At 37.1% G+C, this 10,604-nt stretch overlaps 1 protein-coding gene across 3 annotated transcripts; it reads right to left on the bottom strand.

Annotated features, from left to right (window-relative positions):
• Positions 1-682: 682 nt before the first annotated feature.
• On the bottom strand, positions 683-10,259 carry atad1a (ATPase family AAA domain containing 1a). Of its 3 annotated transcripts, none has more exons than XM_017414502.3 (10): positions 10,165-10,259; positions 9,314-9,514; positions 9,109-9,207; positions 8,882-9,002; positions 6,726-6,926; positions 6,293-6,399; positions 6,101-6,199; positions 5,764-5,814; positions 5,361-5,533; positions 683-2,205 (listed from the first exon to the last, which is right to left on the bottom strand). In XM_017414502.3, the coding sequence occupies exons 2-10, from the start codon at positions 9,485-9,487 to the stop codon at positions 2,076-2,078; spliced, it is 1,155 nt and encodes a 384-aa protein (XP_017269991.1). In that variant the 5' UTR covers positions 9,488-9,514; positions 10,165-10,259; the 3' UTR covers positions 683-2,075. The 3 variants fall into 3 exon arrangements, with proteins under 3 accessions (XP_017269991.1, XP_017269993.1, XP_017269994.1); XM_017414504.3 differs by having other exon boundaries at positions 6,110-6,199; XM_017414505.3 differs by lacking the exon at positions 683-2,205 and having other exon boundaries at positions 5,392-5,814.
• Positions 10,260-10,604: the final 345 nt, after the last annotated feature.

The raw sequence follows: 10,604 nt of genomic DNA, 5'->3' as shown, positions 1-10,604 counted from the left end.
TAATTAGTTGTAAATGCACATCCAATAAATGTTTCATGAAACTTTCATTAAAATCTAACAGACAAACAGAGTTGACTCCAACTAGTTATTGGCAAACTTTTAAACCAAGACCTTGTGCAATCTGTTAGTGCTCAGATGTGTTGGGAATGACTCTCAGCTACCACACCACCTCATTCTATGTCAATGTCGGTAAAATTGCCAAGAGTTATAACAATTTTTGTGTTTTTTTTTTAAGATCGATGAGCTGTGGCGGCCATCTTGAATGGGGTTGACTCAAAAGCTGAATCAGTTGTAGAGCCAATGAGTATTATTTTATTTTAAGACTAGAGTGAAAGCACTTGAGAAGGCATCTTTAATTTGGAACTGTTTTTAATAACTCTTTGTATGGCATTTTAAATTGTGTAATTTCCTGTAACCTTGCTACCTCTTGGCCAGGACTCAGTGGGACTTTCCTGGTGAAATAAAGGTTAAATAAATAAAAAAATAAAAAAATTAACATTTGTTCAGTGGTTCATGAGACATTTTGCTAACAGACAAACACACACACATACATGGGCAAATAATTTCTGCGGTGGGTGATGAGTTGCAGTGTTTTCATAAGAGCTATTTCCTTCCTCTAAACAAATTCAGGTATAAAGGGCAAACAGGCTTATTTCTGCTAAAAAGAATAATTGTCAAGAGATGTTTATAGTTGGATGTAGTTTAATAAATAGTTTACAGTACATTTATGACGGCACATTCAACACAAACACATTTTTGACAATAAAACCTTACTGTAACAAAAGGGCAACATGTTTATAGCAGAAGGATGTCTGTGCTGAGCAAAGAAGGACATGAATGAAGAAAAAAGGTTTTTTTTATTTTTATTTTTTTTAACTATTCTCCAAAAAAAAAGACAGCCTCGAAAGCAGCACTGGTTTACCTGGAAATGTTCTGACCTTTACCTGTCACCTGAAGTACTCTGATGAAGAGTAACACAGGCCTAAACATCACCAGATAAACCAATAAGAGAGAAAGAAAACCGCATTATCTTTTACCATAATGCGATAAAATGGTTCAAAGTTAAAGCGACCTGTAACAACCGGTTGGCCCGTGAAGCTACAGCGCCACCACATGGACGAACGATGTACTCGCCTCAGCTGGCTCAGACTGTGTGGCAGGACTGTCTGGATGACGGCCACGAAAGGATCCCTTCGCACAAGCTCTGAGCAAATGGAAAACAATGGGGCTTATTTTACACAGAAAAAGCTAAAATAGCATGCCAGCTTCTGACTGACACATGGATTTGAAAGCCATGCTCTCCTAAAAAGGAGACATTTTCATTTAGTGACCTGATACGTGAGATCAGCAGCTGCCAGTTTCTGACTGACATACAGAACACAACATTAAAGGTGCTCATAAAAAAACTTCAAATTAAAACAAAAAAGACTTATTGATAATGTCCAAATAAATACAGCATGAGTCAAAACAGTGAGGAGTTCCCTTTTTAACTGTTGCTCAGGACTCAAATCAGTGTTTCTCTTAAAGTCTTGAAGTGAAAACCCTCTTTTCACTTCATTATACTACAGTAAAAGTAACTTCACATAAGCTGCACTGCAACACCCAAAACTTAGCCATGAAACACATGGGCTACTGTTTGTTTTTTCACAACAGATTAAAAGGACCTTATATTATCAAATGTTTCTGTTTTTCTTTCCTGGATTAAAATATACTTTTAGTATCATTACCAGATGTCATCTATAAATAACAATATACATTTATCTTTTATATATCGCCAGTTTAAAGAAATATTCAGAACTAATGATTTTTAAGGGCAGCAATTTTACATTTTGAGTACTGTGTACAGGTTGATCAAAAAAAAAAAAAAAGAGATAAAATTTGACTTTATCCTATTTCAAAAGAGATGTGACCAATTACAAAAAGCACCGTAATGGTGATCAACCCTGGAAAAGATTTGAGGAAAGACAATAAATGGCTATGAAATGGTAAAAAAGCTGAGTTTTAAAAGTCAAATTGAAAAAATGTTGGTTTCTTTGAATTTTGAGTGTTTCCTGTCGGCGGAGCACAAACAGGGTTCAGTCCAGAGGAACCTCTGCTACGCTGGGTAACATGGAGGCTGTGGCCAGCTTGGATTCCTTCATCTTGTCCAGGCCGAAGAGGAGGTCCAACTGGGTGACCGGCCGCAACCGCTCCTCGTCCACGGGCCTGGAGTGAAGGACATAAAGAGGTCAGGAGGTCACAAGGAGAGGTCAAACAGCTGAGCCCCCTTTTAAATGTTAAAGAAATTATCTACTGTCACAGGATGATTTGTGTCCACTAATAAATAACAGATTGCTGTTGGCTAATATTGTTTTTTTTTTTAATCTAATGCCAGAGTTGTATATCTTCAGCTCTAAGAATCACCTTCATAAAGTTGCACTACTTTGCAAAAGAACCTTTTTTTTTTTTAAAAAAAGAAGATATTATTGACTGGAGGTGTAACGGTTCGTGTATTTGAACTGAACCGTCGCAATACAGATGTTTGGCACTGAAGTACACCAGGAATATGTTACTCACAGGTGATCACTGCCTGCATCGAGAAGCGAGCGCAGAGTTACATTTAACTACACTTTGCTAACAGCCACGGCACCAAGGATCCACAACCAAACAAACATGAGTGGCTGGTTCAGAATAACTCAGAAGCATAAAGTTGCGCCCGTTTGTTTTTAAATCAGCTGTGTGGAAAAGTTTCCTGGCCATGATCCGCGGCAGCTGGGGAGCGGTGAAGAGTGATGTGAGGCGCCCGTATGGCAAGCAGGAATGTCATCTATTGTGCACTCTGAAAGCACTATGGCAGCCCATTTGTGTACTTATTATCCTACACTAGCCCCCTGCTAGCTGAACAGCTGGGGGTGAGTGATTCACTTTTCTACGTGAAGTTAACTGAAGCTGATCCCTCCTTGTTTCTTTGTTTAGTTGTATTTGTTTTTTGTGACATTTTCTTGACTTCATCAAATTTTTGTGTTTGACACAGGGCATGAAGGACACAGTTGAAATTAGGTGGAAAACACAAAACAATTTGAATTCTTTCTTTTAATTTCTTATCTATTTTTTTTATTTTATAGTAAAGATACCAGCTGACGAATCCTGCTTTACTGTGCATGACCTTAAACCCTCCCTATAAGAAAGGGTGGCTCATTTTTCTGTCTGCTTTTGGGAGGGTTATTGTCTGTAAATAAAGAGAAAGAAAAAAAAATCCTCATATTTGGCATTTGTTTGATTTTCCTGTTGTACCAAACCATGAGCTTCCTATAACTTAGGTGCACTATTACATCCCTATTATTAACCATAATGTATAAAATACCTACTTAGACTTATTACACAGTATGTCCTTAAAAAACACCATTTCTTTCTGGAAACACCAAAACCAATTTTTGATATGCTTAAGTTACACTTAAATATGTTGAACTTTCTGAAGTTGTAATAGGTTAGTCTGAATCTATTTTATTCACGTACATTAGATGCTGCTAATGAGAATGTCATTAGTTGTGTTTCTGTGTAATTTTCCAAAGACCATGAGATGATCCTCGTGCATCACTGAGAACTACATTAAGACTGAACATTTGTAGAGACTCGTCAAGCTTCCGCCTCTGAATACTCATCTGACACATGCTGCTGCTTGGCATCATAATGGAACTTCTTTTTCTTTGGCGCTCTGAAAAGTTGTTTCTTTTTTCACCCAACAATAACGCTTTGCTCCAACAGGGGTTTGAACAGTTGCCTAGCAACAGCAGAGAAACGGCTTAGAGGGATCAAATATTCTTATAAAAGCTTTCTAAAAGCCTTTTATAAAATATTAGATTTTTTTTTCAAAGTTAACCAGATCCATCTGGCTCAAAGACTCACAGGACTGAGCAGCGCTGATAGTTGTTTGTAGGGAGTCCCTTCAAAATCTGAACCTAACCTAAGCCCGCAAAATACAAAGCCGATATTTACCCTTTGACTGATTGTTTAAATAAAAACTAAAATAAAACATGCCTTACATATTCTATAAAAAGGTACTAAACATCTGCAGTATATTTTACACTCTCTAAAAATAGTTTGCTCCATGAATACGGCAAGTTTTCATTTAACAGAAAAATAAAACTGATCTGCTTATCGGTGAAAATTGGATGACCCAATGTGCTTTCAGTCATTTCTGTACCTCTCAGTCCTTCAGACAGATAGATTACAGCGACCAAAACTGCTCTGACAGTTAACTGAATTTGGATTATATTTTATAATTCATTTTGTGCTGCAGCAATGTGAAGTAAATAGGACACATTACTAAAGATGCAGCAATGTTTCAAATTAAAATGATCCTCTGGGACAAACACATTGTGTCTTACTTTTTTTGTCATTTTTATTTTTCAGGCTGAAAAACGTTCTCAGATTGTGTTTACATATAGCAAATAAATCAATAAACTCCAGCCTGTGCAGAGAAACCACCAAAGGTTCTGCCTTCTGTGCTGCTAAAAGGGGAAGGTGGGCGATAATGTTGTTGCCTTCGTTTGTGTGTGATTCAGAACGTATCACATGAGATTTTCAAGGTTTGACCGAAACAGTTACAACTTTGTCACAGCTCAGCATAATATGATTTTAATGGTGGTGGGTATTTTCCTTCAAAGAATACTAGTACTTTCGTTATTAGCTAAGTTTTTAGTATCTAGTATAGCTCTTGCTAAGTTATGAGCTTCAATGTGTTCAGATGATAAAACAAACAAAAAACTGTGTTTAATTAAAACAAACACATTTCCAAATTTTATTAGCCACATTTAGATATTATTTTATGTAATTATCCTTCTGGTATTTTGAAAACACCCATGATATATTATGTCCAAATGTACCAGAAAAACAAAACAATGTTCAATTATTTTATACTTGCACTGGCCTTTAGGTTAAAATATAGAACTGTATTTTTGTGCCATATGTGCTGTTATTAGGTTGGGATCCAAAATGTAATTATGTTGTTTAATACAAGCCTGATCAGCTCGTCATGTCCAAACTCCAAACAAAAGTCACTTTTTTGTGTTTTACTGGACTAAGCCCCTAAAGAATGTTTATCTGTCCCCCCTACGACTAATATAAATTAAATTATTAACTTGTGTATACATTTACAAATCATTTTATAAATCATTTTCAGTTTCAAACCCTTTTTAGAATCACAGTTTGAACTGCTTTTGTGTAAGATGTGTGTGTGTGTTATATTCACTTTGCTTTGTCTAAAGGCTGAATATTTGTGAGGGTAACTGAAAGAAAATATCACTACAAACAAATTACAGCCGTCGTGTGTTTGACGTTTAGCAGGACGGTGAAATTTTGTGGATGTGTTTGCATCTTACCTTTCCTCCTCCTGGCAGTCCTGGAGCTGCTGCACGATCTGTCTCATCTGCTCCTTGCGGACGTAGTCCCGGACCCGGTACATGGCTGCGTCACGGCAAAGCTCTCGGAGGTCACTGCCGGAGTAACTTTCCGTCCTCTCAGCAATCTCCTTCAGGTTAATGGCATTACTCAGCTGGGAAGAAAAGACAGTCATCAGTGTCAGACTGATATACAGACTTTGTTGTCAGTAGTTTTTGGTGCTGTTTGCTGCCAGTAAAGAGCCAAGAACTCATGTGTGATGTAATTTGCTCTTTCACTTTGACTGAGAAGAGAAAACACAGGTACGACAGAACGAGTCAACATAGCAGCGAATTGAGTAACGTTGTCCACAGCCGACGAGGGTGAGAAGAAGTCCCGTCTTACATTTTCCCCTGCTAAAATCAGCCTCAGGATGTCTTCTCTTTGCCTTGTGTTCTGCAAAGACAACAGCACAATCATGATTAGTATATAGAGCTGATTATTTTACAGCAAGGAATACAAAAACAACCCCTCAATTAAGTGTCAACAAATTGGCCAGTCTATCATCAGCAAGTTTTGCCTAAAGAACTTCAAACTGCTTTTACATAACATTGTTGTAAAACAATGCTGTTGAAGAAAAGAGCTTTATTTCACCAATCCAAACATTACTTAATATAATGATGTATTTTATGTAATATTTGTACTCATTTAGACTGAATGTACTCAGCTGGTGTATGCGTACACAGCTTACTGGCAGGCCGACATAGAATGTGGCGGGCATCCTACGCAGGATTGCTGGATCCACGTCCTGCGGCCTGTTTGTAGCTCCCATCACCATCACCTAAAATTTCACAAATCACCACCTGCTCAATAACAAGTGGCTTTATTCAAGTAGGTACTTCACATTCTAAGAAAAAGGCTGTGTGTGTGTTACCTGGGTGGTTGCGGAGGTGTCCAGTCCATCCCACAGACTCATGAACTGGGCCTTCATCATGGCTGTGGCCTCGTGGTCCAGGCTGGATCGATTTCTCAAAAATGACTCTGACACACAAGAGACAGAAGACACTCAGTGCCCACATCGTCCAACTTTAAAAATTCCTGTCCAACACAGAAATGACTGAGTAGATAGATGGGTTAGTAGTCTGAACAAGGTAACTAAAATCCTCACTTATAATTCTGTAATTAAGACAAATATTCTGGGTTTGATGCAGCTTTAGGTGATTTTCCAGGTTTATATAAATTAAATTCTTAAGTAAACTAATTGATTTATTTGCCCTATAGCTATTTATAAAATGAAATCAAATTTGTAACCAACTAAAATCTTACAAGATATTACTTTTGAGGTACATCACGTTAGTGAAACTCACCGATCTCATCGATGAAGATGATACAAGGCTGAATTTTGACAGCTAAAGAGAAGACTGCGGCAGTCAGTTTCTGGGATTCACCGTACCACATATCTGTCAGCGTGGAGGCCTGGAGGTTGATAAACTTGCATCCTGAGGCTTTAGCTGTTGCCTTGGCGATCATGGTCTTCCCGCAACCCGGAGGACCAAATAATAAAACACCTGTAGAGACAAAGGGTGAAATTAAGATCAACTGTTTCATCTTATTTACTCCCTTTGCGGTCATATTGATTGTTACTTGTATACGTTTGTCTTCTACAGTAAAAAAGCAGAAAACCTAACCCATCTTAAATGATCTAATCCCACAGAGAACTGTTTTAAAGCCTATCTGATAAAAAAAAAATGATTCCTTAAGTCTAGGAACTGAACTGGATTTCTTAAGCAACTCATTTTGGAGGTTGAGTCATCCAGAGGCTTAGACCAAAGTTGTGTGAAAAACAGTAAAAACTCTCTACAGACAGTAAAGTATGCCTCGATCTGATCCTCTGCTGTCACTCTGTCAAGTGGATAAAGCTTTGTTCTAGACGAAAGCACAATGGACTCCATGGCTTTGAGCAAGAATAAGAAGAGCTAGAAGATAAGCTGAAATGAATTAGAAAAACTTCAGTTAACCATTAACTTTAAAGTTTGTTGGGTTTTTTATTTTTTTTATTTTAATGAACTCAAATCATTTCTGTTCACAATAAAAATGAAGACAGACACTGAAGTCCAACAGTGTGAGGACGGACCTCCTGGGAACTTTTGATGGCTGTTTTTTGCTTGCAGCTTAACATGCCTGATTTGAGGGATGTTTGGGAAGTAAAAGGCTGCAGGCATTCACCGAAGAACAGAGTAAATCAGAGAGAATTTGTTTTAATGAATTTGTCCTCTAAATAGATAGATTTTTATGTGCAAAAACACAATGGCACAAGGCTAGCATATAGCCTCATCATGCAATTAAAAAATGTTTGCTTCAGTAAATAACAGGATCAATTTATGAATTACCTTTGAATACATATTTTTAAAAGACACTTTCACTCTTTGTGTCTTTTAACTTATGCAAAGTGCATAAATTGGCCACAGTTTATTTCCTCAGAATAAAAAGATATTGTGCAAGGAATTCGGATTGAAAAAAAAACCCAAATGATGCAATTAAACTGTTTAGGTCTGAAATCAGTTGTGAGAAGAGCTACAACTCCTACAGAGATAGAAAACTATGCAGGAAAAAAAAAGGCTGAAAAGCTCATTAAAAAGTGTAGCAATAACGCAGCAACCAATAGGTCATTCATTGGCACCATGCCAACAGCAAAAAGAAAGAAAAAAATATATAAATTTAATATAAAATCTATTGTAGATGGCAGTTTTTCCTGTAATAATCTTGAACATAGTATATCTAAGAAATCCCCTGGTACACGGTTAACAAAATTGGTCTATTGTTTCCAATCTAAAGCTGACCAAATAAGTGTAAAAGAAGAAATCTGTGATTAATTTGTCAATGCAAGTAAACTTTTCAGAAGATGAACTTCCTAAAACTGATGGTGGGCTGAAAGGTTTGCCCAAAAGAACATCTCTGCTGATATTTAGGATTAAAGAAAGACTAAATACTGAGCCACGAATGTACTGCACAGCTGTTACATGTCTTAAAGATAAAAAAATATATATATATCTCAGCTAAGTGGGATTTTCTGCAATACCTAAATCTAAACTGAACAGGTGGCTCTTACTTGCTGCTGACAAAATGAAAAAATTATAAAAAATGTAATTGTTTGTTACAATGACATTAAATAAACCAGATAACCTAGACGTAAATCCCGTCCACCAACACGAATGTGCAGCCAGACTGATTTCCAAACACAGATCAGAAAGTTAGAGGACTTCTGTCTCTGGTAAGGACATGACTACACTAGTATAGCTTTAAATATCAAATAGTTACAGATTATAGGCATTTAACTCTACTAAGTAAGGTTGCAAGTCCTTAACTTGTTTATTTCATGTTCATACCAGAGAACAAAGCCAAATAAAGCATTGTCATAAAACTTGCTAAAAGCATTTGATATATTTTACAATCTCATTCTCTTTTACTCCCACAACAATCATAAGAATGCTGATCATATTTGGTAGGTTTAATGCTTGGGTACCTTTAGGAGGCTGGAAGAGTTTGGATTCAGGTAACAGGTGTCTCTTTTGGAACGGTAGTATAACTGTGTCTTGGAGCTCATGGATGATCTCATCCAGACCTGCGATATCTCTCCAGGACACCTGCAAAAAGACAGAATCAAGGAGCACTCAGACTTTGAGAAAGGAACAGAAAAAGTTTCAAAACACGTGATAATCACACTTTCACTGATGCAGGATTACAGGCTACCTTTATAGTTTGTGGATCAACTAGATGAGACGCGATGTTCATCTCGTACTCGGTCAGTTTGACGCCCTCGACACCTATTCTCTTCATCAGCTGCTCTGCCTGGAGAGACACGATGACAGCACAAGACGATTATAAACTTGATAGTATCTTATCTTGGCTTTTAGTATTTAACAACTACATGTTCTTCTACTTAGGTTCTACTTACCCTTTTCTTGGCTTGATTTTTCTGTTTAGAGGTAGGGTCCATTGCTTCTACCACCCATTTGATGCTGTAGTATGTGGCTGCACCAAAGATGGTCAGCCTCACTAACATGCCAAACACTTCATTCCTAGACAAAGGCCGCATCAGGGCTTCCCGGGGAAAATCTTTCAGTAGCATTTCTGCTGGCTGATGTCAGTCCATTTGCTGGATGAGGAGGTGGGAGGCAGCAGAATGAGAAAAGCAGATTCAGCAAGAAAATCACGAGGTTACAAATACACTGCGAACGCGCATCATCAGAGTAAGAGAATGTAATGACGAAACTCTGTGCTAAATAAATATTTCAGTGTATATAGTGATATGTTTATAGAATTTTGTGACATTCATGCGCAGTACAAACAAGCAAAATAAAAAATCTTATCAAACAGTGAACAATACCAGTCAAAGTGAACAGGTCTACTTTATATTACGTTTAATTGAATATCACGTATGTACCATTAAGAGGGTGGTTATTACCAAATTTAGCATAGATGCAGTAGAGATTTATTTTATAATTTAGGACACAGTAATTTTCCCACTCAAAAGCTAACTGCCGCCGAAACATGTGTGTGTATTAGCTGCAGGGTATTTGATATATTCCTATGCCACTCTTGTTATGATACGACTTACATCTTTTCTCCGTGTTACATCGAATGTTACACCGCGAATGTTACCTAAGCTAAAGCTACCACAAGCTAAAATTAAACGGAACAAACTCTCCCTTAAATGTCGTAAACTGAAGCTATTTATAGACATTCTAGCCTTTATGTGGCACAGATGTGTTTCATAACTCGTGAGGACAAAAAAAGCATACTTACTAAAACAGAAATTCAACCAAAGCGAACCGTTTTCTCGGTGCAACACATTTTGTAACTCGGGTAGGAACAAACCTTTTCGTTCCGATGGCACGTTTAAAAGCTAACCGCTGGATGGCAGAACTCCCACACTTATCAGCACCTAGGACAGCTTTTGTAATACCACATAAGGTTGAAAACTCTTACAAATACAGAAAAAAAGTAAACAGTTAATTGACAAACAAATGCATGTTTTTGTTTCTGGACTTTTGAGACTAGCATTTGTACTTTGCAGTAATAGGTGCCTCAATGCTGCAGCTACATAATAATAATAAAAAAAAATCACTTTATTTAGTTCATCATTTTTTAAAACACTCTGATTTGTAATAAAACCATGGTAAAAGTTTTAAAATGTATCTGTAAAAATGAAAAAAGAAGATATAATTTTGAGCATTATATTTTCT

The sequence above is a fragment of the Kryptolebias marmoratus genome, linkage group LG1, assembly GCF_001649575.2.
Source record: "Kryptolebias marmoratus isolate JLee-2015 linkage group LG1, ASM164957v2, whole genome shotgun sequence".
NCBI classification, from domain to species: Eukaryota; Metazoa; Chordata; class Actinopteri; order Cyprinodontiformes; family Rivulidae; genus Kryptolebias; species Kryptolebias marmoratus.
The sequence above is the reverse complement of the archived record's forward strand: the minus strand, read 5'-3'. Positions and strand labels throughout refer to the sequence as shown.